The sequence below is a fragment of the Didymosphaeria variabile genome, assembly GCF_027946475.1.
Source record: "Didymosphaeria variabile strain IMI 356815 chromosome Unknown scaffold_6, whole genome shotgun sequence".
Lineage (NCBI taxonomy): Eukaryota > Fungi > Ascomycota > Dothideomycetes > Pleosporales > Didymosphaeriaceae > Didymosphaeria > Didymosphaeria variabile.
The window spans coordinates 2,105,575-2,130,769 of NW_026611625.1; the positions used below are offsets into that span (position 1 = coordinate 2,105,575).

Sequence of the window (25,195 nt, forward strand, 5' to 3'; positions counted from 1 at the left end):
GGATTCCGAGGCGTACGGTCAGGTCGTTCTGGATCGAAACCCATCACAGCTGCCACATGGAAAATATTTTCATACCTCACGTCCAAGGACTTCCAGAAAGGGTTGGATTTGGACACGGAATCCTTCAACTACTATCAGGGCGATCTGTTCCGACCTCCTATCCATCGGTTGAGTCTACGCAAACAGCGCTACCACCGATAATCCAAACGTCCAAGACAAGTCGTACAGGATCGTTCAACACCGTCGTAAATCATTTGCAATTCATCCAGACCATGAAACGCCAAAGCACGGGGTATCGGACTATGATTTTGTATCACCAAGCATCAGAAAAGTATCGTTTAGACTTGCTCTTCACCGCGAGCGCTTTCGGATCTGGTGGGAGATTGGTATGATGGACAACATGTGGCCGGTAGACAGCATCGACAGGTGGCATCCAGTCATCCAGTCCGAGGGGGAAATACTCGTACAACAGATCTGCACTTTCATCTGGACTATTGATCAGGCCAACAGAAAAGGAGGGCGGTCGCGCAGGAGTGCCACGCTTCTTTGCATGCTCGGACGGAGATGCAGATTTCTTCGGCTCGTCATCAGTCAAAGATAAGGACACTGGCGCCATGACTGCGTGTTGTGCCTGTGCGCCACTCCGAGAAAGATCTGGAGTTGACCGCGCATAGGGCGTTATCGGTGGGGGCGTTGGATCTGGTGGGATAGCAGTCATCGGGGCAGCAGGCACTTTCCAGTCCAGGCTGAACTCAGGCGACAGGATAGGATCATTTGAGGTAAAATCGAACGGGAGCTGGAGCGTGTCCATCGCCTTGGTCGTACCGGGTGTGGTCTGCACATTGTTATTGCTGTGGCTGGTTTGCTGCGCATCACCTGTTGGTGTCCTGCTCGGCTGGTGCGAAGCGTGAGCTTTGCGGATAGAGCCACCTGTCCCACTGATTGGCATGTCTTTGCGGGACTGAAAGTTTCTCGGGCTGCGGCCGCGCACGATAACGGCACCTGAGTGCACCTCACAAACCGGCACCTTGGCACCGTTGGAAAGAATGGCCACGACCTTCAGCCTCACGACAAAATGCTGTTGTAGCTCCTTCCGCCGCCCATTATTCGCAGTGGCAATTCTGAATTGCAGTCTCTTCCAGCTGATTGGGAAATTGACGTAGTCCGAGTCCATGTCTTGCCCACTGTTGAGATCGAGTGGAAATGAAGGGGGCTCTTTCTCTGTCTTATCCTCGACGACTGCAGCAGTGCTCGCAGGGGTTTTCCACGGCACCGATATTATCTTGACTGGGTTTCCCTCGAGCGACTCTGTCGCGGATATGGTGAGCTCCTGTCCGATGATGGGCAGTTGGTCCCCTTGATCGGTCAAGAGGAATTGGAGGCTTCTAGGTAGCGTGACAGTGCCTGTGATCTGGAAGAGGTTGCGGCGGTAACAAGTCAACTCGGTCGGGGCTGCGGCGACATCACCGGCTGAGGCCCAGGGTGATTCGGCAAGGAAGAACATGCCGTGGAGCTGGGCAGACATAGATATGGAGACACGTTGGGCGACATAGTTGAGCAGGGTGTAGGGCACGCTGGGGAGCGAGAAGCTGAGCAGCTTGTTGTCGCGCTCGATGCTGGGGCTCTCGGGCAGGCCGTTGGGGTCTGGCTGCAGCGGCTGGTCGTAGGTGCTCAGCACGTCGGAGAAGGGGTCGTCGTAGGCGCTCGGGAAGCGCTGCAGGCGCGGCGGCGGCTGGATGTGGTGCTGTGCAAAGGCGTCCTCGCTGCTGCGGAGAAAGGTCAGCAGAGAGAGGTTCATGGCGACGAGCAGCTCACCCGGCGAAGGTCTCGGCGTCATAATTAGAGCGCTGGTCGAACTGGTCCATGGGCATCATGGGGGCCTGCAGGTGGTCGGGCGCGGTTACGTTCTGGAGTGACATTGGCGCGGCCAAGTAGGACATGGTAATGGTGTCGAAGCCCTCCATGGCTGCTCGTCTGGCAGTGGGCCCGGCGGTCGCAGTGCGTGGGCGGCGCGCATGCGCATGCGCATGGGACGGCGGATGGATCGAAGGGGCAGGCAGGCAGGCTGGCGGGCGGGCGGGCGCGGTGGGTCGTGGATGGTGGATGGTGGATGCGGGATGCTGGTTGCTGGTTGCTTGCACGGATGGGGAGGAGAGGACGCGAGGATGCGAGGAAGGCTGGGGATTGGCGAGGGCGGACTTGTGCAGCTCACTCAGCCCGTGATACCTCGACGACCCCGGGGCGATGCGATAGGCAGTGGCTCACAGCGACGAGCACGAAGCAATACTCAGGCCTGCTGCTGGTGCCGTCGCCGTGAAGCTGTGCGACTGGCGGCTTGGGGCCCGAACAGATCACATGCATGGACGTCTAGCACGGCGGGGCGCCCTGGCTAAGTCAAACGGGCCGTCCTCATCATGCATGCTTCGACCGCCGTGCTTCCACGCGCCTTCGAGAACAAAGGCGCCCGCCGTTGGTCCTCAGCCCGTCGCCGTCACCCAAGCTTCCGACCATGGGGGGCCGCCGTGGGGGGTGTCCACACAGGCCCGCCCCGGCGACGCCATCTCTATTCCAACGTCTGCGCCGCCCGCCGTTAGCATGCAAAGTCGAATCCGTGCTTTCGGCGCACCTTGCCAGCGGCAATGTCCAAAAACAACCACGTCCAATCGCATCGAGCGTGCACGACAACGGATGTGCTCTGCGGAATCGCTCGACGGCCCTGTGCTGCCAAGTTTCCGCGGGAAGCGCTAGTGTACAAAACCCCCAAACGCCCACCCGGGTATCCAAAACACCTCGTCATCTCCCACAGAGCATGTCCCTACAGACATCGTGCAACGCACACGTCGGCCCTACTACGCACGTCGTCTGCCATGATCAAGAGGGAGGTATCATCGTCCATGTCGCTGCGTCGCAGCTGACTTCCTCGAAGTTGTGCAATACCTCAAACCCCATCGCTGAGAACCCGTCAAAGTTTCCATCGCCATCCATCTGTCACTCGTCAGCTTACACAAGCACCTGCATGGTGCACCACGGTTGCTTACGTAGTCAAGCAAACATGCGTTGCCGCCTAACTTCTTGATCTGCCGCATCCCGAGCAGAACCAATCCCTGCAGCAATGTCGAATATTCGCCTACACCAGGCGAGATGACGGGTGATGATATGCCTCCCGCGGCTTCTTTGAGGTCTTTCAAAGGTGGGATGAATTCGTACAAGGCCGAGCGGTGGTCGTAAAGCACGACAGTACCCACCAAAGCGCCGTCTTCCGGCCGCTTCGCTCGTAGGATGCCACACGCCGAAGGATCCGATAGTGCAATCTTGTAGACTTCGGCAAGCCCTTGGCGATTACTTGTCTTGATGTGATCCAAGATGGGACTCGCATAATCCCACCCATAGACAATGTCAAATTGTGCGCCTGCACTGGCTAGACTCTTTGCCATACCCTCTGGCGGAGACCATGCCTGCAGATTGCGTGCCACCATGTTGCATACTGACCGAGACAGTGCAGCGTTCCACCCGAGATTGGCGAACCAAGAACGCAGACGTTTGCGCTCCGTAGTGTGGCCTGTTGGTATTCCAAGAAAGATGCTGGGTAAGCGCGAGCCGAGTTGAAATCGTTTGATTCCATCTCTTTGCAGCAATGTGCGAATAGCTCTGTTGTGGAGCGAATGACCTATCGACAGCTTCCTCCGTCCGGGGTCAACAAACAGAGCACCTATGACACCGGTACCTGTAGATTTGAAGAAGTAGGTGGAGCAAAAGCCGTATAGCGCGCTGGTGCTGCTATTGCGAACGACGAAATGAGTCTCTTCTACCTCCTTATCGTGTAGAATGAACGAGTTCGATGTCGCGCTTGAGAGTTCTGAACGTTGGTTTGGTGGTGTGCCTTCCATTACTGCAGTGATCAGGCTGTCGAGGGCGTTTGCGTCTCTTTCTTCATTATAGATCTCGACGAGCCAGTGCTGTCTCGACGAATGCAACTTCTGGCTCTTGCTGATCGTTCCCGGTAGATTTCCGGTGGGTGAAATCTCTCCATACAGTACTTTGACAAGAGAATTCAATGCAGTTTCCGTGAAGTCGTAGGTGCATATGTACGTCCCGATGGAGGAGTCCATGGCAAAATCGTACGGCGAACTGACAGCGACGACGATCAACGGCTTCTCACGCTTCTCGCCGCCGGTGGTGTATTGCATATTGCAGATCATCGAGACGTGTTTTGTGAAACCATTTTGATAGAGGTTCCGATTGGCATCCGCTGTGATGATCACAATGGCGCTTGCACGATTGATGAGATTCTCGTGGACTGGTCGCACACCATTTGACGTATACGACGTGTGTAGAACGCGTCCATTGCGCTGTCGTGCCAGAGATCTTCCTAGTTCTCGAAAAACCCTTTCTCCGCTCATGACAGACGAGCTCTGCGCCCATGCAGCAGGTTCTGGTGAATTGGTATTCGCGGATTCGGAAAGTTGTCGCGAGGCAGCAGAAGCAGCCAGCGGCTTGACCAGAGGGGTCAGCAGCAAAAGCTCTTCCTCATTCTCGAGTATGTTAGAGAGAGGTAGGAGTCGGTTCTTGTCCCGCACCACGGAGATAGACCCGTTATACGCTCGTGTGGACAAGGCAGTATGTGACGGTTGCAGGTTCTCAAGTAGACCAATGCCGGGCGGATTCAGTGCTTTCTCCCAAGATGTGCATTTCGACTTCATGTTCAACACCCGGCGCAGCGAATGGTATACCCTCGCTTTGGAGATCATTGCGTTTTCGATACCTGTCTTGAGCCCCTTGAGTGCTTCTTGTTGAAACGAGAAGGAACGACAGAGCAGGACAATATCACAACCGGCATTGACAGCCATGACGGTGCCACCGCCGACACCAATGTTGTGACTGAGCGCATCCATCTCCAAGCATTCTGACACGACGACACCGTCGAAGTTCATCTGTTTACGAAGTAAGTCGTCAACGACCTGTTCAGACAAACAGGCGTGCATGGCGTTGAGACCGGCGGACGACATGGCACAGCCGCCGACCATCATAGAGTCGAGGCCTTGTTGAATAGCTTCTCGGAATGGTATCAGCGCACTGAGGCTCAATTGCTCCAGCGATTCGGTGATGATTGGAACGTCCAAGGTTGAACCCAGAAATTCAAGGTTACCATAAGACGGGAAATGCTTGCCTAGGGTAACAATGCCAGCATCTTTATAGCCTCTCATAAAGGCTACGCCATAGGCGGATACTTCCTGGGGGTCGTCGCCAGCTGTTCTGACACCGAGCGGCTGGTTTCGAGCATTTGTGAGCACATCGAGACATGGGCCGAAGATCCAATTGATGCCACAGGCGGATATCTCTTGTGCAGTGGCTTTTGCGACCTCGTAGGCGAGCTCAATCGAGCCTGCCGCTGCCATGCCCATGCTGCTAGGGTACTGGCGGACATAGATCTCATCGTACAGACTGTTGACGCCGCCGTTCTCCTGGTCAATGCCGATGGCCAGGGGCACTGGATGGCCTGCATCGTGGGCAATCCTTTGAAGCTCATAGCACAGCTTGGTGGTCTCTTCTGCGGCTGCGCATCGTTAGCGAACCGGTAGCCCCGGTTGTCGTGTGGAACACTGTCTCGTACATTTGAGGTTCTTTGCTGTCAGCAATATCGAACCCAGGTGGTGCTTCTCGATGAGCGTCTTGATGTGCGGCGTGATGGAAGTCCCGTCGAAGCCCATCATGAACAGTTGGCCCTTTTCGACGCGCTGTTAGCTCGATACACTGCCTCTGTTTGTTGACGTGCGCACCATGGTCCTGCATCGCGGGCCGGTTAGCGACTAGCCTGCCATGGGAGAAAATCCGGGGTAGAAAGGCAGCATCAGCGCACCTATCGAGATCATCCCATACGGGGTCCAGCTTCTCGGGCTTAGCCGCCATGGCGACGAACAAAGGCCGTCGCGTAGGCGTCAGGACGCGGACCGGATCTGTAGTGGTCGGAGCGAGGCGCGAACGTGACTCGCAGCGGAAGGTTAACAATCGAAGTCGGCACTGGGGCAAGAGGTGTGAGCGTAACGGTTACATTATCCATGGGAGCCGCGGCGCTTGGAGCTGGGGCCACGTCCCGCATGAGCACCACACCTCACCCACGCCCACCGGGGCCACCTCCAATGCTACCGCCGCCGGGTGCCCTGGAGCGTCTGCTGTCGCCGCCCGTCGTGCAACGCTGGAGCTCCGCCGTTCAATCAAACGCCCTCGAACGGGAACGTTGCGCGGGTCGTTCACGTGACGCGCAGGCGCTGGGTCACTCTTATCGCCGGCAGCGTCATGGCGCATTCTGTTAAGAGCGAGAGAGAGATGTTGAGCTTGTCTCAACCGCATCGATACCTTTTGCCTTCCCTTCATCTTCTTCGTTTCCTCCTCCCCGTCTGTGGCCCGTGCTTGCACAACCCGCAGCTGCACCATGCCATCTGCTGTGCGCGCCATGGGTTCCGCCGCCGTCACTGGGCGCTCGGGCGTCGTCAAGTTCACCAATTGTCTGCTGGTCAAGGGCGCCGACCTTGTCCAAGAAGACCTATGGGTCAGTTCGGTGACTGGGAAGATCTTGAATGGCCAAGAGATATTGTATGGGCACCTTACCGCCCCGGACGACATCATCGATCTTGGTGGGCGCATCCTGTCGCCGGGTCTCATCGATGTACAACTAAACGGAGCCTACGGCTTCGACTTCTCAGTCATCCCAGAGGATGGTTCCATAGCCTACGGTAAGGGGGTGCAGCAGGTGAACCGAAACCTCATCCGAGGAGGTGTAACATCCTACCTTCCGACGCTGACCTCTCAACGGACAGAGGTCTATCACCAGGTAATTCATCTCATTACTCCTCACACTGCGCAGATATCTGTACTGGCACTTTTCCACTCAGGCCCCTTTTCAGCCTAGACAGTGCATGAACTTGTGACTTCACCCACTCAGTCCTTTAGGCCTGTATGTGTGTCTTACATGCCCTTATCGCCGGCCCCAGCCTACATCGTGGACATCGACGTACCACTAACACATTCAGGCCCTCCCCTACCTTGGCCCCTCGGGATCAACTCGAGACCCGATCCTTGGCTCTGAATCCCTCGGCGCTCATTGCGAAGGTCCTTTCATGTCACCAACCAAGAACGGCATCCACAACGCATCCGTCTTGCAGATCCCCCAGGACGGCATCGCCTCTCTGGCCATTTGTTATGGCCCCTCCAATCTCACGCAAGCAACACCAATCAAGCTTGTTACGATTGCACCCGAGCTCCCCGGCGCTCTCTCTGCCATCCAGTCACTCGCCTCCCTAGGCATTGTCGCCTCGATTGGGCACTCAGAAGCCACCTATGAAGAAGCGAAACTTGGTATCAAAGCCGGCGCAAGATCAATCACACATCTCTTCAATGCAATGAAGCCCTTGCATCACCGCAACCCAGGCATTTTTGGGCTCCTAGGTACAGCCTCATCCTCGATCTCCAAGCCTTACTTTGGTATTATAGCAGACGGCATCCACATTCATCCGACCTCGATCAAGATCGCGTACAACGCACACCCCGAGGGATTGATTCTTGTCACAGACGCCATGCGCCTGGCTGGTATGCCTGATGGCGTGTATGACTGGACCAACGGGTCGCGCATCGTAAAGGACGGTGCGCTCCTCACGCTCGAGGAGAACGGCAAGATTGCTGGGAGCAGCATCGAACTGATTGACTGCGTGACCAATTTCATGAATTGGACAGGGGCAAGTGTTCCTATGGCGCTGAAAGCGGTGACAGAGACACCGGCGAGGATGTTGGGCTTAGAGGGCGTGAAAGGATCGCTGCAGGAGGGCACGGATGCTGACCTGGTGGTGTTAGACGTACTGGAGGGCGCGGTGGGGGACGATAAGCGGGTGGTGGTAGATCAAGTCTGGAAGTTTGGAGTTAAGGTTCACGACAGGTAGGAATGCCGGCTGGGACATTGATGTTGGGTACGTTGTGGGGAAACTCTTTCGTTGAAGTGACAGCATATAGAAGGATGATCGATTTTGCAATGTGTGCTCTTACTAGACTGAGCCTTAAAGATACGCGAGGCTCTCGTATAGAACTATAGAACAATCTGATACCCCGGTGAACACTGTTGCATAACCGATTCACACTGGGTCGCCTATAGTAAAACCACGCGTTCTCTTAGACTCAAGGGTTGGGCGATTATGTGACAAAATCGGCCATGCGGAGAGTGCAGAATGCATTCCTGGTATCAAACATGTGCCAGTGGAATCTTCATCTTACCAAAACAAAAGGAAAATAAAACAACACCGCTATGCTACAACTTATGCATACAACGCTCTTGGAAATGCAAAACCAAAGTATGAGACCATGTCGCGTTCTAACACACCCAGCACTAACTAGCCGGCCTCAGAGGCGCCGGTCCACTCGAGCATGGCATGTTCCAGTATCACCTGGAAGAGACATATTCCTCGACCAGCCACTCAGGCATGTTGGAATACTGATCGGCGTACTCCGACGCCTCAAGCCCGGAGTGAGAGCAGACTGAGGCGCGCAGGAGAATAGGAACCTGCTCGATTTTATCAAAGGGGTATCGAAAAAGCGGCTGGTGGTATCTTGAATAGGATCAAACGGATATGGATGGCGCTGCGGATTTTTCCTTTCAAGTCTTGCTTATGGGGCGCGGTGTGCTTTACCGCAAGGCTGAGGGATGCGTCAACAACACCTTCCTCCCTTGGTTTTGCGGATCCTCTCGTTATCGCCCTCCAACCATTGCTGCTGCGGCTCGCCTCCGATGTTCGGCGTTGTTGGGAAGCCCATCCAACTGCGTCTCTTGTCGCCCACTCCGACGCGAAAACTGCCGCTGCCGCTGCCAGGATAGTTAAAGTAGTCGTTCATGTTGCCGTTTCCATTTGCGCCGGGTGTGACGCCGGCCAGTGCAAACATTTCCTGCTCCTGTTGGAATTTCTTCTGCTGTTGTTCGACCAGCTTCCTGGTGATGACTCGGAACACCTCGTCCACACCCTCTCCGTCCTTGGCGCTGATTTCATGGCAGCAGTCCCATCCGACCTCTTGGCCCCAGATTCCGCTCGAACGGTTGCTCTGAGGTGATGCCATGCCCCCGTTGTGCCATGCTGCGGGAGCGGTGTGGCCTGGTGTGACGTGGTTTGGATACAAGTGTTCAGCGACGTAAGCAATACAGCGTTCGAACGGGACCTGGCGCTTCGAAGGATCTTCCGCGACGATGTCGGACTTTGTGCCTACGATGTGCAGAATTATATCGTCGCCCAGGTTCTGCTTAAGCTCTTTCAGCCAGCGGCCCATTTCCTCGAACGACGAGGGATCAGTGATGTCATAGCACAAGACTCCCGCATTTGCGCCTGGAAATGCTCGAGTTAGCACGATGCGGACTCCTCGTTTCGAGGGCGACGAAGCTCAGGCCATGGTGAGGCAGCACTGGGAGCCCAAGCCCAAGCTCCCCACTTGGCTCAGGTTCGAACCAAAAGGAGAAGACCGGATGCGCAACAGTACAAGCGAGGTATGGGGAGGGAAACAACAAGTGCTGAATGCGCTCTGTTGTGCATGTCGAGTGCGATGTGTGCTACCTACGTACCTCTGTAGTATAGTTTCGAAATGGACCGGAACCGCTCCTGTCCCGCCGTGTCCCAAATCTGGAGGCGCACAGTTGTGGAGGTGTCGATATCGACGACCTTCTTCGTCACGAAAGAGGCGCCTATGGTGGACTGGGTCGTGGGCGGTGTGAAGGCATTTTTGACGTAACGGTGCACCAGCGACGTCTTGCCCACGCCCTGGCTCCCGAGCACCACAATCTTGGCCTCGAGGCTGTTTGCCATGGCCTGCGACTGGCACTATGCTGGTCCGCAGAAAGTATTTTACATGCGCAGTGTCGGCGGACAAAACAGTGCGGCGACCGAGGCCCGGCGTTGGAGCTTGGAGGTGCAGGCTGTAGGCAGCTAGGTAACAATGTGGGAGCGAAGGACAGCAGAGGACGACTTCGATTGCGGCGCGACTTCTGGCAGCATGGCGCGTGTTTGCTGGTGTCTGAGGGCGGCGGTGGCAGGTCTCACGGGGTTTGACGTAGGTATGGATATGGGCGACTCAGCGTGTCAACGAGTGACATAGCTGCGACGGTGTTTGGGCGCGAGCGGCGGATGGGTCAGTGCTCGGCTGGGCGCCATGTGACTGATGTGCGCCGGCAATAGCTGACCATGGTCGTGATGGAGACAATTGCAGTGAAGGTGAGGGCAATGTTGCGAGGGCGAGAGCGCGATGCATCGGCCATGGCATGAGAAACGCGCGGCAGCACCAGCACCAGCACCCGCACCCGTCGCCAATGGCCCTGCATCTCCCCGCAATCGTACGAGGTGACGGGCGCTGTGCCTCCCAACGACCGGGCCTGTTGCCTCGACGTGGGCCAGAAGCTTCCTAAACATTGACACTCTCGTACATGGCCCCGGGGTGACTCGGGGCACCTTGGATAGCGAGTCTCCTCGGTCGTGACCTGATGGTGAATGGCCAACGCTCCAACGCTCCCACGCTCCCACCACCACCAGTCACATGATGTCCACTTCCGCGGCCTCGCTTCCGCCACCCAATGGGGCCAGCGTATTATCCAAGCACAAGCCGGGTTGCTGGCTTTGGCCTGGCTCTGGCCCAGGCTGGGCAGCGTCTTCCGATGCTGCGGGGGGAGATGTGCCGAGGAATCCCAGGAATCCCAGGAACCTCTCGCCGTCATAATCCTGGTCCATCCTTTAGTGTGTCACCGCTTGCGAATACATCTATAGTCAAGCCATCTGCTTTTCTCCTCCATCCCTATCACATTGATTGTCGACCATGAACCACGACAGCAACGACACGCAGAAGAACAAACTCACCGGCGAGCAGGTGGCCGAGCACAATTCGAAGGACTCGTGCTGGGTCATTGTTCATGGACGCGCATACGATGTGACCGAATTCCTGCCAGAGCATCCGGGCGGGTCCAAGATCATATTAAAGTATGCCGGCAAGGATGCCACCGAGGAATTCGATCCCATCCACCCGCCGGACACCCTCGACAAGTACCTCGACCAGAAGCACCACCTGGGCGAGGTCGACATGAAGACGGTCGAGCAGGAAGAGAAGGAGTATGATCCGGACGAAGAAGAGAGGCAGAAGCGCATCGAGACCATGCCTATTCTTGAACAATGCTACAACCTGATGGATTTTGAGCACGTCGCGCGGCGCGTCATGAAGAAGACAGCTTGGGCATACTACTCGAGTGGTGCCGACGACGAGATTGTGAGTCGTTGCCAGCACCGTCAACAGCAAGACACTAACCCTGAGGCCACAGACTATGCGTGAGAACCACAGCGCCTTCCACAAGATATGGTTCCGACCGCGCATCCTCGTAGACGTAGAGAACATTGACACTTCTACAATCATGCTCGGTTCCAAAACCGACATGCCCTTCTACGTTACCGCGACCGCACTCGGCAAGCTAGGAAACCCCGAAGGCGAGGTCCTCCTCACGCGAGGCGCAAAGAAGCACAACGTCATTCAAATGATTCCTACACTAGCATCGTGCTCATTCGATGAGATTGTAGACGCCGCCGAAGACGGCCAGGTGCAATGGCTACAGCTTTATGTGAATAAGGACCGCGAGGTGACCAAGCGCATCGTACAGCATGCCGAGAAGCGCGGCTGCAAAGGTCTCTTCATCACCGTAGATGCACCGCAGCTCGGCCGGCGAGAAAAGGACATGCGCACAAAGTTCCAGGATGTTGGCTCGAATGTGCAGTCCACCGGCGGCAACGATGTGGACCGCAGCCAGGGTGCCGCTCGGGCCATTTCGTCTTTTATTGACCCGAGCCTCAGCTGGAAGGACATCCCCTGGTTTCAGTCGATTACAAAGATGCCCATAATCCTGAAGGGCGTTCAGCGCGTCGAAGATGTTATCAAGGCTGTTGAGGCTGGTGTTCAGGGTGTCGTCCTATCCAACCACGGAGGTCGCCAGCTAGACACTGCGCCTTCTGGCGTAGAGATTCTGGCTGAAGTGATGCCCGCGCTTCGTGAGCGTGGCATGCAAGATAAGATTGAAGTGTTTATCGACGGCGGTATTCGACGAGCATCTGACATCGTAAAGGCGCTCTGCTTGGGCGCAACCGGCGTCGGTATCGGTCGGCCATTCCTCTATGCCATGTCAGCATATGGTCTGCCCGGTGTAGATCGCGCGATGCAATTGCTCAAGGACGAAATGGAGATGAACATGCGACTCATCGGAGCGTCAAAGGTAGCAGATTTGAACCCTACGCTTGTCGATGCGCGCAGCCTGAGTGCACACACGACCACCGTCCCAGAAGACACCCTGGGCCGGAAGGTATATGACCCGCTGATCGGTCCCAAGGAGAAGGCTGCAGCGAATTACTCTGAAAAAGCCAAATTGTAGACGACACGTGGGGCGGTATTGGACTACATGAAGGTATTGTACATGACCCATTGTATTGCGATTCGCGATTTCATTCTTGTTCAATTTTTGGCGACAATACAATGTCAATTTTATTGTGACCCTTAATTTCACTGCGTGACGATAATTGTGTCCTTCGAGAGCTGTCTCGCATTTGAGTGAGAAGGACCAATACAATAGCTGCCGTTGTTACCTAGGATTGGAGGAAATGTTGCAGCATTAAGACGCTCTCGCCAAAGCCCTCGAGATGTGCCATGCTCATATTAAATGAATGGGTATATATACAGCGACGTGCAAGTATCAACGCTGCTAAAGCAGCCAAGTCTCCAGCCATTACAATTCTCAGCCTCCATTACTCGTTGCCTCGGCAGCGATCGAGACGGATCAATTTCGCCCTCGATTGCGCGTCCACCTCAATCCTCCAGCTTCATCGGCTCTCCAACCTCGCTCAATGCTCCTTTCTCACCGCCATACTCCTTCGGCAGCCCCTTTCCTAGCTCGCCTGCCAACGCACTTCCATAACTCAGTACAGTGAACTTCTTCGCCGTCTCTTTGCTCACGATCATCTTGGCTGCCTGGTATACCCAGCCCATGACGAGCGGCACGTTAACGAAGTATTTGCGGGACAACATTTCGGGATAGTAGCGGCCAAGGACGTCAATGGTCTTCTTGATTGCAGCGTTGACAAGCCGATCTCGCCTCATGGGGATGAAGGACACTTGCAGGTAGTCGTGGACTTGAATGCCTTGATAGGGGTCGGGACCGGCACCAAAGTCGGGGATAGGTTGCGTAGCTAATGAGAGGTTCAGGTGTTGGACTGAACGCTCCATAAGGCCAACGCGCCAGCGGAGGAAGGCATCGATGTCGCCAAACGTCTTTTTGTTGTCTTTCACCGCACCATAGATGTTAAAGGTGACCACATCTCTCTTATTCGCACTTTCTGGTACATCTTCCACCTGCAGGAGCCAACCCAGTCCCTCAAATCGGCTCCTTTCGAACGTCTCACCGGCAGCTTTTACTGGGTCGAAATCTTTCCGCCATTTGAGTGTGTCGAGAAGCTGTTGCTTCGCCTTGTCAAGGTCATTCTGGTTGGCGCGCAGGTACTTTTGCAGAATGAGCTTGGTGTGGAATTCGTTCTTAGGCGAGAGGGTAATTCCATATACTTCGTCATGAGCAGCTTCCTTGGTCAACACTTCTATCTGACTGAAGAACTTGGTGAGAGGGTGTTCGGCAGGGGTTTGTGGCCACGCGGGAGCGGTGGAGGAGGGCTTGATCTGTTCTGTGGCAGCTCCGGGGCCTGGGACGCGGGCCGGCACAGCGGCGGCAGTGGCGGCAGGATCATCTGTATTCTTTCCTAAGAGGTTGTCGCTCTGATGTTTCCCGATGGGTCCTGTGAGAGACTTCTCGGTCACAGGATCTCGGGGCGTAGAGGCGCTGTCTGGTGCATCAGGCTGCTTTCCCAAGGGCAGAGGCGCAGCGTCCATGGGAGCAGTTGCAGGCTCCTCAGCTGTGGCTGCCATCTCACCTGATTGTGCCATCTGCTGTAACTTCCCGTGGAGAGTTGAAGTGCAAGTTGCGGTGAATCAAGGTTGGGTGGGGACGCGCTTATCAGATCTCCTGGTGCGGTCGGCTCCGAATTTTGCCGAAATCGCGTGCTTCAGATATTGCCCAGGTGGTTAGAATAGCCGCACAAGCTGCAATCAGAGGACGAGGGCTTGTCAGCATTCAGTCTCTCAATGACAAAGCTGATATGACACCGTACACTCTGCACATGTGGGCTATATTGGCCTTTATGATTACAGTGCCTCCTTCGAACTTGTGGCCCCTAAGTAATAGCACTGTACATCCACGTCGTGTTAGGCTAGCAACCACAAGTGGACGCAGTGACCGGTCCCCACCCTATATGTAGTTTTCAATAGATCATTCAAGGCACATGCTTCCAACTGTGACACATCAATGATAAGAACTCAACGAACTCGGGAATTGAGATCATCTCTACAGAATCAAGCTTTGTGACTGCAGCGAGCTACCTGCCCAGCACCTTCCATGTGAGGTATGAGAATGCCTTGGCGAGACAGATGAGATATTTGTATTACATAGTCGCATTGAGTTGCAACTTGTGTAGCAGGCATTGCAGCTCAAAGACATTGTACAGTCATCACGATGTCACCGAGGCGAGTGATCCGTTAATGTGCGTTCTGTGTTCAGAGTCAGCCCTGTACTCTAGAGAAAAAGCGTACTCAAAGAGTGGGAGGCATGGCAGTCAGTCGAAAGATAAAAAGTAATTGTTTGATCCAGCATCAGGGTTGCCCCTTCAGTGCTAGCATGGAAATGGATTCATCATTGCGCGGCGGGAGGGACGAATAGCGACTTACCATGGCCGATATATGTGCAAAGTCCAAAACTTTCGCGCAGTCAATGTCAAAGTCAACTACAACTTGAAAGATTAGCGGTGATAACAGAAGTTAAGGCAGTGGCACGGATGAAGTGAATGAAGCTCTCAGGTAATCGAACCATATTTTGATCCCCAGGGTAAGTCGGTATTTGATAGTACATATGTTGCTCATCATGAAAAGCGGTGCGTGGAATTAGAAATGAGCTTACGTGAAATACCGGACTACTTCTGTCGGCTTGGGTTCAACATGCGCGATGAACGTGGCTTTCGACTGCCGCCGCATACATCTTGTTCCGACAGTTGCCCTCAAGTTCACTTCGCAGTTACACTGTGCGTTGTGGACTATCGGTCCAATGGCGAGGCGCGACTGTTGTGCATAGCAGCTGTATACGGCGCAGAATGCATATTCGTCGTGTCTTCGGGCTATTACCGCGGCTACTGAAGGCTACTGGCCATGCTCTGAAACTCTAAAACGTCAGCGTCGTACACTAGACATGGAACGAAAGAGGAACTTGTAGGGTTGCGGCATCAGAAATCCCGTTTGGCTTGGGGGTCAATCACCATCGTATGTATGATAGGGGCGACACGAATGTTCATCATGTAGAAGAAAGAAAAGCGTGGAGTGGACTTACCGAAAGCTGAGCTGTGTGGGAGAAGAGCAAAGCAGGTCGCGGCGCGAACTTAATGGAAGTTTTCCACGGCATGGGTTTCCCCGACCGCCGACGAGGCTAAGAAGCGGTGGTCAGTGCATGAAGACGCGCATCTTCTCCCTGGCGAAAGCTACAATCAACTTCAGCCTGCCGAATCCTCACAACGCAACTGGATCGCCCGCGACCATGGCCCAGAATTCTTCGTTCGCCGACTTCGTAAAAGAAGCGCGCGAGAAAAAGAGAAACGAAGCACTGGCGCAGCACTTCCTCGGAAGCCGTGGGCGCAAGGCCAACGGGTCTGGATCCGGCGCAGGTTCACTCAACGGACGTGCAACCTCGCAGAAACCCACTTTGCTAAGTCGCATGAGTGGTGTTCAGAAACAACGACCTTCTTCAGCGAAACCCGCGACCAACATCGATGGAAAGTGGCAGCACGATCTCCACAAGCTCAACAACCCGAACGGTCCCTCGAGGAAGGGTCCCAATCGCACCGTGTCTACTTCACAGACCGACCGCAACGCGCGAACACTCGACAAATTCGCCTCCGTGCTGAACAGGGACACGTCCACCAGGAATGCACGAAACGGACCAGCAGACCTTGGCCTTAACATAAGAGGTGCTGCGACCAGCAGCGGTCCGCACACTGTCATGGCCTCCAACTTCGCCATAGGCACTACGGCGGCAGATATCGAGCAGGTCATGGGTCAGGTCGGCGGAGAGCTTCTCGAATGCAGGGTGGTCGTTGCCAAGCCAACCGTCATGGCAGAGCTCACCTTCGCCACGAAAGACGGTGCTGAGAACGTCATTGCGACCTTCAACGGTAAAAAGGTGGGTGCAGACGTATTCTCCTCTTTCTTTCCACGCATTGTTCCTTGACCTGGTTTCCACGACATCCTCCTTCCTGAGATCAATCCAAGCTTTACTACCGTATGGTGCACCACGAGCACGTAGCTGACAACTTTCGACATTAGGCGGATGGCAAGACGCTCTACGTATACATGAAGGAGGGTGGGCCCAGCTCGGCTGCGCTTCACACACGGCCGTCCGGCCGCCTAGCTCAATCGTCTTACGACGACATGGACATCGATACTAACGGTGGAGCTCGCGCTGGCAGCTTCCAGGATGGTCGATTCGGATTCAACGACCGAGGCAACCCACCACGAGGACCTCGTAGGCGGTACTAGGCCCCAAGCACTGCCCCAAAAGCTTGGTGTTGCTTTTATGCGTAAAAGCACGAAGTACGCAAATTATGGACACGGGGACTATGGAAAGGGATACACTCTACCTTGACGTTCCTTACGATTGATACCCTCTCAAGGACCATTACCTCCGCTACACCCGCAAGACGTACGAGGTAATTGGTGATGGTGCGGACACTGGTCATCTCAAGGCGGCCCAGCTTTACGATTTCTATGCATAGCCCGGCGTAGTGATGACAGTAGTCGGAAGTAACATGAATGTTCGGTATTCTAGTTTTCGGTGGAGAGGCAAATGTATTGAATTTGGTTCCCCATTCGCCTTGATTAACATGTCTCGAGGCTGCGCATCTGCTTTTCTCGGCAGCATATCGAACTCTACGTTCTTGGGCATCTCGGAGCAGGGGAGGCTAAGCATTCAACTCGAAGAGAACCATCGCCTCGTGATCAGTAGATGGCATTCTTCGCAAGCGACTCAGTATGCGCATCGACGGGCGCTGCTGCACTTCCAAGCGATGCTTTGTATGCGGCTTGTCTAACGATCACTCCTTTCCCCCGCCTGCGACCAATTGCACGACAAGGAATATCGCAATCATCCACCAGTATCTGTGCACATCATTAGCTAAAGATGCTCGAAACGCAAGTATTGCGATACTTACTTCTGCAAGAACGACTTCTCTGGCTCTTTCGAGTCGATCCTGCCGTCCGCATTAAGAACAACCGGTTTGTTCAGCACCGGCTTCGGTCCAGCCTCCTTTCTGACGACCAGAACTTCCAGCTCCTCTCCCACTCCTTTATCGCTCGTGCTGAATCCAACATGGTATGGCTCTCCCTTCTCGTCAAGGTGTACCACAAACTTCTTCGTGTACACCTCCGCGAAGCTCGCTGCTGATGCAAGGATGCCCATCCAAGTGCCTTCTTTGTTACCGTGGAGGCCTATGCGCAACAGATGATCTGGAGCGTAGGAGCCTTGCGGCGGCGTGTAAGAGACTATAGTGCCAGTGGTTTGGTCGGCATCGTACGATATCTGGACAAGTGGAATGGGCGAGGGGATGACGGCGGTTTGCGGGGAAGACGTGGACGGCACCGAGTGCATGTAGACTGTGACGGAGGACGCGACCGCCGCGGGCAGCAGGATGAGCTTGGAGAGCAGCATTGCGCACACAATTGTCTGGTTGCTGCCGTGACTGCGTGTTGGACTGGCACCTCACAGCTGCCGGTGCTTGCTTGCTGCGGTCGGCGGATTGTTTTTCCTAGTGTGCACGTGCCGCCGCAGTCCGGGAAGTACTCCGAGCACCCGCGGAACTGTCTTTGGTGGCGTGTCGACTTGTCAGCGCGAACAAGCCAACATTAGGCGGGATCCTCGGAAGAGTGGGGCCAGGGCTCACGATCTCCACAGGTGTCAAGCCCCAACAGACAGCTCACAGACCAACTAGGAAGTGGTGCTGGCATAACATGCGCCGCCTGTCATCAATTGGTTCTCCACAGCACAGTATGTAGTGTTTGCCCCGCCCCCACTATACTAGGAGCTTTCGAGGGGTTGCATGCGCTCATCCCGCAGCGGAGCTCTGTTGTCCTCTCAACACTTATTTTCAACTTTCCCGCCCTTCCACTCTGCTAGCTGTAATTCTCAATTCTTGCCTTGCAATCTTGTAACTTAATTGTCTCTACCTTCCGCGAATTGAATCATGACTGCCAACTTCGCACGCGACGAGATACGTCCACATGTGGAGCATTACATCGGTATCGATGTGGGTACGGGCAGTGCCCGAGCTTGCATTATGAACGATCAGGGCGACATAGTGGGATTAGCCTCGGAGAACATCGCTCTTTGGCAGCCCCAAACGGGATACTATGTATGTACATGCGGCACAGCTAGCAAGCCTGGGTACAGTTGCCCTGACCGTATCAGGAACAATCAACGACAGACATCTGGCGCTGCATATGCTCTTCAGTCAGGCGCGCTATAGATCAACACGGTATCGACAGGACCTCTGTTCGCGGCATTGGTTTCGACGCTACTTGCTCCCTCTCTGTTTTCTCCCACGATACCGACGAACCTGTGTCCGTGACCGGGCCGGATTTCGATAACAAGGACGGCAATGATCGTAATGTCATCCTGTGGTTGGACCACCGGCCAGTTCAAGAGACACACAAGATCAATGCTACCAACCACAATTTGCTTCGTTATGTGGGCGGGAAGATGTCCATTGAAATGGAAATACCAAAGGTACTCTGGCTGAAGAACAACATGCCGAAGGAGCTTTTCGACCGCTGCAAATTCTATGACTTGGCAGATGCACTTACACATATCGCCACTGGCAATGAGACACGAAGCTACTGTAGCGTAGTTTGCAAGCAGGGGTTCGTGCCTGTAGGCGTGGACGGAAGCGTCAAGGGTTGGCAAGAGGACTTTCTCACGGAGATTGGACTGCAAGATTTGTGCGAGGACAACTTCAAGCGGATGGGTGGCGTTGACAATGTGGTGATGTTCATCCTGCCATGAACAACGCGCTGGCTGACACCTTACAGAACGGTCGCTACCTTACCGCGGGTGAACTTGTCGGCACATTGAGTGAGAAAGCAGCAGCTGACATGGGCTTGCAACCAGGCATCGCTGTTGGCAGTGGTGTCATCGATGCTTATGCTGGTTGGATTGGCACTGTCGGTGCCAAGGTCAAACTTGACGAAGGCACCTTGGATATGGACGCACCTAAGAACGATGTCTCACAGGCTTTCACTCGCCTCGCTGCCGTCGCTGGAACATCGACCTGTCATCTTGCCATGTCACGCGACCCTGTGTTCGTAAACGGTGTCTGGGGTCCTTATCGCGATGTCCTGCTTCCTGATTTCTGGATGGCTGAGGGCGGACAGAGCGCTACTGGGGAGCTATTGAAGCACGTCATTGAGACGCATCCTGCGTATCAAGAGGCCACTACAGTAGCCGAGACCCTGAATCGTAACATATACGACTACTTGAACCAACATCTACGAGAGCTGGCCGAGAAAGAGGACGCACCACACACCTCCTGGCTAGGCCGCCATTTTTTCCTCTACGGCGATCTTTTCGGCAATCGTTCCCCTATCGCAGACCCGAACATGAAAGGCTCAGTCATCGGCCTAAGTTCTGACAAGAGCTTGGATGGACTCGCACTGTACTACTATGCAACGATGGAATTCATTGCATTGCAGACGCACCAGATCATCTCCGCCATGAACGAATCCGGCCATGTCATCTCCTCGATCTTCATGTCAGGATCGCAATGCCAGAACGATATACTCATGGAGCTCATTGCTGCGGCGTGCGATATGCCGGTCTTGATACCACGATACGTGCACGCAGCAGTTGTTCACGGTGCCGCTATGCTCGGGGCGAAAGCTGCAAGCACCGATGGCGAGGGAAAGAGTGAACCGTTGTGGGACATCATGGATCGGTTAAGCAAGGCGGGCAAGATGGTCAAGCCGTCGACAGATAAGGCTTTGAAAGGGTTGTTACAGGCGAAGTACAAGGTGTTTCTGGAACAGTGCGAAAGCCAACAGCGCTACCGGAAGGAGGTGGACGATGCAATTTCAGGGTGGAAACGATAGACGTACTTTATCTTGATGGCTTGGTTGAAGGCACTTCCAACGCTCTGCACGTATACCTTGATGTCTGCTTATCCTGAAGTAGAGAGCGTTGTGGTACTGAAGATGCTCCTTCCCCTGCCATTACACGCGTCCTGCTTCGCCATCACCTTTTCCACGATGCCTACCGAAATTGTTGTTCAATGTGGAACACATGTTTTGCGTGTGAATAGCAAAGTCTCACGCCCACGCTGAAAGGTTCGCTACGCGGTACTCAGCCACAGGACAACAGCCACATCTACGTCATCGAACGCGTCCCCTCTCCGCCCCTCCTGCTTGTTGGCACTGGTTACGACACTTATAAGCCCCCCTCGGCTCGCCCTTTCTCTTCAACTACACGACACACTCTGTTTAGCAGACGCTTCTACACACCACATCTTGTTTGATCGTGACCAACTCCTTACAAACGAAATCCACCACATACCGCAAATATGTCGACTGTACACGTTGATAACATTTCTACGAAGACGACGCAGGATGAGATCAAATCGTTCTTTAGCTTCTGCGGCAAGATCTCGGACATCTCAGTGAAGCCCACCGACGAGAACTCACAGTCCGCCACCGTCACCTTCGAGAAGGCCGCCGCCGCGAAGACAGCCCTTTTACTGGATAACACCCAGCTAGGGCCCAACTCGGTGCATGTCACCGCCTCCAAGTCCATCGACGAGCTCGCTGGTGACAAGGCCGCGTCGGCCGAGGAGGCTAAGGATGGCGACCACCACATCGAGCAGGAGGAGAAGCCCCGCGCCCGCATCGTCGCCGAGTACCTCGCGCACGGCTACACCATCTCAGACAAGGCAATCGAGCAGGCGCTCGCATTGGACAAGCAGCACGGCATCAGCACGCGCTTCACTAATGTTCTCTCCAATTTCGAACAGCGTTTCCAGGCCACGCAGAAGGCGCAGGCTGTTGACACGAAGCTTGGTGTTTCGGACAAGGTCGCCGCCGGCTGGCGTGGGCTCACCTCGTACTTCGATAAAGCTGCTGGCACACCTACCGGGCAGAAGCTGAGGCAGTTTTACGAGACGGGCAACAAGACTGTGCTTGACGTTCACAACGAGGCCCGCCACCTGGCCGACCTGAAGAAGCAGGGCGGTAATGGGGGTATGTATCCACCTGATATTGTCTGTCTCCTAGAGAACATTTTACTGACTCGCGAAGTAGGCGACAAGTCATCTTCCGAAGAAGCTACCCAACATCAGATTGCCGAGTCCACCAAGACCTAGTGCAACAAATGCGGTTGCGCTCCGGGCCAATGAGCATGCTTAGGTTGTAACTAAGAGAGAGTGCATATCTTTCGCCGAAAGGCTGCTGCTCCTACTTCTTCCCCTTAAACGATATCCGTTTGTTTCCTAGGAGGCCTTTAAGCGTGGGGTGGGCGCCTGGCTTCGTGTATGTGTTAGCGGAAAATTCATTAGCGTTGGAATAGTTAGAACCATTACTATAATACTTAAGAAAATGGCTCTTATAGTTACTATTAATTATTATTACTTATAATAAATAAAGTGAGGAATAAGCTTATTATAGTAGAACTACGCTAGTTAGCTAGGTTAGAATTACTAGATATAGGTCTAGGTTAGGTTATAGGTTATATAGATACTAGGTTAGGATTAGGGTTAGATTATATATTAAGGAAAATAAGCTTAGTAAACGAGCTAATTAATTAGAATTACTATATAGGAGATTATACTAGATTAGTAGTATATATAAGTGCTTATAACCTAAAATAGGCCCTTACTTATACTAAGAATTCTTATATAATTAATTTAATTAATTATATATATACTACTTTAGCTAGCCTTTATTCTATAATTACTTAAGTAAGGCTTAGTTATCTCTAAGGCTCTTACTTTAATATACCCCCTAAATAAGTATATACTATTAGGTGCTACTTATCTACTTAAAGTTTTAGTAGAAAATACTTATTAGCTTAGTTATAGAAGTAGTATAGTATTTACTTAAAATAGTATTTTATTCTACTATAATCTTATTAGCTAAGTAACTATAAGGTAAGAGATAATAATTACTTAGTTATTAAGTAATAAGGTAAATAAATATACTTTACTTACTTAGTAAGTAAAGGTAGAAGTATACTAGTCTAAAAATAATAAATAAATTTTTTACTAAGAGATTTTCCTACTTCTACTCTCTCTTTTAATTAGATTAATAGTTTTATCCCCTTCCTATAGGTCTCTCCTTATTAATTATAAGGCCTAGATTTAGAAGTAATATACCTATTTTAAAAAAAAGTAAAAACTTACTTTCTAAATTTTACTAACTAAAGGCTATACTATATTTACTAATCTAAATCTTCTAAATAGATAAGCTAAGATAGTTAATATATATAAAAAGAGCTTAAAAACTCCTACTTCTACTAATAAGAAGAAAATCTAGAGTGTCTAGAACTCTATAACTAAGAAAAGCTCTAATACTAAATTTTTTTAGTATACTATATCTCTAAGTAGTACCCTAGCTAAGTATAGACCTAGACGCCTAAAGAAAATTATAAAGAAGGGTAGAACTATTAAAATAATTAAAAAGTAAGAAAATAAGGATTTAGAATAAAATAATTATAAAGGTATTATAAGTAAGGGTAGTTCTACTCCTATAAGTATTATAAATACCCTATTAAAGCTAAAGATATTTTACTACTCTTAATCTAAAAGAGCTCTTTTAGCTAATATTTATTTCCCTATTTTAGATTAATTATTAAAGGTAAGAGTAAAGATTATTTTACTTACCTAAGGGAAAATTACTATTATTATTATATAAGTAGATACTTATACTTCCCTTTATAAGTTTTACTTAACTAATTTTTTAATATTTTTATTACTAATATAATTCTTTTAGCCTACTAGAGCTTATTAAGCTAATTAATATATATATTAAGCTTAAAAGAACCTTACTAGAAGTAAGTTATAAATTTTTATTACTTTTTCTTAGTTTTACTAATTATTTAAATAGGAACCTAAGCTAAAGAATAAGGTTATAAATCTTTAGGGCCTTATTTAGGGATAAGTTAATAAGTACTATAGTAGACTAAGTAAAATAAAAAATAGAACCTACTATATATAGTCTATACTATTAGTAGCTACTTAATATATAAATATTTCTTTTATTATTACTAATTACGTTACCTCTTTAATTACTAAGAGAGTTTTCTATTAGTAAAAGTATCTTATAAATTAGTAGGCTAAGGTAGAGATCTCTACTAAAGTAGAGATAACTATTTTATACTTACCTAATAGTAGTAAGCTTTCTATTACTAAGTATCTAGCTACTAAAAAGCTCTTTACTCTATTTTCTAAAAAGGTTAAGGCTTTATTAGTTTATTTCCTTCTTACTAATCTTACTTACTCTATTTAGAAAGTAACTATCCCTAAGGCCTCTATAGGTTTAAAATTATCTAAGCTATTATATAATTAAACTAACTACTTTATTAATATTTTAGAAGATTAAGAGCTCCTAAACTCTATTAAGTAATTTCTAACTAAGAGTACTAATTATAGATCTTTAGTTACCTTATTAAAAACTATTTCTTTTAATACTTAAGCCCCTAGTATAACTATAATCTAGTAGTCTAGTTATCTATTAATTTCTACCTAAGGTAGGTATAAAACTACTTTCTTTAGCTATTATCTCCTTAATTTCTATATACTTATCTTTAATAAACCTTTTACTAATATATATCCCTCTATTACTTAAGCTTTTAGAGTAGTAACTTATATAGCTAATAGTAGACTAATATTATAATCTAGACCTAAGCGAGGGTTAGGACCTTATTTTATATTATAATAATACTTACTATTAGCTTACCTAGATAGAGTATACGTTTTAACTATACTACTAGGCACTAAAAGGATATTACGTAACTAATAATTAATAAGTAATAGTTAACTATTAGATATGTAACTAATAGTTAATAAGTAATAGTTAACTATTAGATATGTAACTAATAGTTAATAAGTAATAGTTAACTATTAGATATGTAACTAATAGTTAATAAGTAATAGTTAATAAGTAATAGTTAACTACTACCTAAGCTAAGTATATAGGAGCGTAAGTATAAAGACCTTATACTTATATTTAACCTAAGTTTTAATCTATTATTTAGATTTACTTAGGCCTCCCTTATTAACTTATTACACTTTATAAGATACTTCTATATTAATAAAATTCCTTTCTCCTCTTTTAGTAAGTCTTACCTAAGAACTAACCTTAACCTACCTAGGACTAGCTACCCTTTATAGATTTAATATCTTAAATATCCTAATATAACTATAAGAACTCCTACTTCTTCTATAGCTTTAGATAATATTACTATTACTCTAATAGGTAACTCTAAAAGTAAAGTATATAAACCTAATTTATATTATAGTAATAGAAAGTATACTAATATCTAGCTTCTTTAGTTAGACCTCTATTTCTTTAAACTTAATAAATAACCTAAAGATAAATAAAAGGTTATCTTTATAGCTACTTATATATAAGGTAATGCTAGAGAATAGATTTAACCCTATATAACTAAGTATCTAGAAATAGACTATAATAATAAAGATAAGAAATATATAGATAACTATATAGACATAGTTAATATTATTAAAAATTATACTAACTTTAAGAAATACCTTAAGTAGATATTTAGAATTACTAATAAGGTACCTATTATAGCATAAAATATCTAAACTATTCTATAATAATAATTAGTAGCTAAGTATATAGTGGAGTTCTATAAGAACACTATATAACTTAACTAGAATAATAAGTTACTAATAATAATATATAAATAAGGTCTTAAAAAACCTCTATAAGAAGAACTTCTACGTAGTAGAGGAATTATTAGACCCCTTAATAAATTATATAATAAATTAATTAGAATTAATAAAGAATA

At 50.4% G+C, this 25,195-nt stretch overlaps 10 protein-coding genes across 10 annotated transcripts; 5 read left to right on the forward strand and 5 right to left on the reverse strand.

Moving 5' to 3' along the window:
* Positions 1-313: 313 nt before the first annotated feature.
* On the reverse strand, positions 314-1,964 carry N0V89_008607 (uncharacterized protein; the record flags this gene model as incomplete). Its single annotated transcript, XM_056217360.1, has 2 exons — positions 314-1,766; positions 1,816-1,964. The coding sequence occupies 2 exons, from the start codon at positions 1,962-1,964 to the stop codon at positions 314-316; spliced, it is 1,602 nt and encodes a 533-aa protein (XP_056068916.1).
* A 907-nt stretch (positions 1,965-2,871) lies between these two features.
* Positions 2,872-5,907, reverse strand: N0V89_008608 (uncharacterized protein; the record flags this gene model as incomplete). The annotated part of the gene is made up of 5 exons (XM_056217361.1): positions 2,872-2,985; positions 3,039-5,554; positions 5,612-5,723; positions 5,778-5,784; positions 5,858-5,907. 5 exons carry the CDS (start codon positions 5,905-5,907, stop codon positions 2,872-2,874), a joined length of 2,799 nt encoding a protein of 932 aa, XP_056068917.1.
* A 523-nt stretch (positions 5,908-6,430) lies between these two features.
* On the forward strand, positions 6,431-7,931 carry NAG2 (N-acetyl-glucosamine-6-phosphate deacetylase; the record flags this gene model as incomplete). Its single annotated transcript, XM_056217362.1, has 2 exons — positions 6,431-6,829; positions 7,029-7,931. The coding sequence occupies 2 exons, from the start codon at positions 6,431-6,433 to the stop codon at positions 7,929-7,931; spliced, it is 1,302 nt and encodes a 433-aa protein (XP_056068918.1).
* A 760-nt stretch (positions 7,932-8,691) lies between these two features.
* On the reverse strand, positions 8,692-9,830 carry N0V89_008610 (uncharacterized protein; the record flags this gene model as incomplete). The annotated part of the gene is made up of 2 exons (XM_056217363.1): positions 8,692-9,356; positions 9,590-9,830. The coding sequence occupies 2 exons, from the start codon at positions 9,828-9,830 to the stop codon at positions 8,692-8,694; spliced, it is 906 nt and encodes a 301-aa protein (XP_056068919.1).
* A 1,000-nt stretch (positions 9,831-10,830) lies between these two features.
* Positions 10,831-12,421, forward strand: N0V89_008611 (uncharacterized protein; the record flags this gene model as incomplete). Its single annotated transcript, XM_056217364.1, has 2 exons — positions 10,831-11,274; positions 11,327-12,421. The coding sequence occupies 2 exons, from the start codon at positions 10,831-10,833 to the stop codon at positions 12,419-12,421; spliced, it is 1,539 nt and encodes a 512-aa protein (XP_056068920.1).
* A 431-nt stretch (positions 12,422-12,852) lies between these two features.
* Positions 12,853-13,977, reverse strand: SFH5 (Non-classical phosphatidylinositol transfer protein (PITP); the record flags this gene model as incomplete). Its single annotated transcript, XM_056217365.1, has 1 exon — positions 12,853-13,977. The coding sequence occupies one exon, from the start codon at positions 13,975-13,977 to the stop codon at positions 12,853-12,855; it is 1,125 nt and encodes a 374-aa protein (XP_056068921.1).
* Positions 13,978-15,583: 1,606 nt separating this feature from the next.
* N0V89_008613 (uncharacterized protein) lies at positions 15,584-16,668 on the forward strand (the record flags this gene model as incomplete). Its single annotated transcript, XM_056217366.1, has 2 exons — positions 15,584-16,312; positions 16,456-16,668. The coding sequence occupies 2 exons, from the start codon at positions 15,584-15,586 to the stop codon at positions 16,666-16,668; spliced, it is 942 nt and encodes a 313-aa protein (XP_056068922.1).
* A 554-nt stretch (positions 16,669-17,222) lies between these two features.
* On the reverse strand, positions 17,223-17,836 carry N0V89_008614 (uncharacterized protein; the record flags this gene model as incomplete). The annotated part of the gene is made up of 2 exons (XM_056217367.1): positions 17,223-17,286; positions 17,340-17,836. 2 exons carry the CDS (start codon positions 17,834-17,836, stop codon positions 17,223-17,225), a joined length of 561 nt encoding a protein of 186 aa, XP_056068923.1.
* A 532-nt stretch (positions 17,837-18,368) lies between these two features.
* Positions 18,369-20,268, forward strand: N0V89_008615 (uncharacterized protein; the record flags this gene model as incomplete). The annotated part of the gene is made up of 3 exons (XM_056217368.1): positions 18,369-18,536; positions 18,593-19,165; positions 19,213-20,268. 3 exons carry the CDS (start codon positions 18,369-18,371, stop codon positions 20,266-20,268), a joined length of 1,797 nt encoding a protein of 598 aa, XP_056068924.1.
* A 467-nt stretch (positions 20,269-20,735) lies between these two features.
* Positions 20,736-21,530, forward strand: VIP1_2 (inositol hexakisphosphate and diphosphoinositol-pentakisphosphate kinase; the record flags this gene model as incomplete). Its single annotated transcript, XM_056217369.1, has 1 exon — positions 20,736-21,530. One exon carries the CDS (start codon positions 20,736-20,738, stop codon positions 21,528-21,530), a length of 795 nt encoding a protein of 264 aa, XP_056068925.1.
* Positions 21,531-25,195: the final 3,665 nt, after the last annotated feature.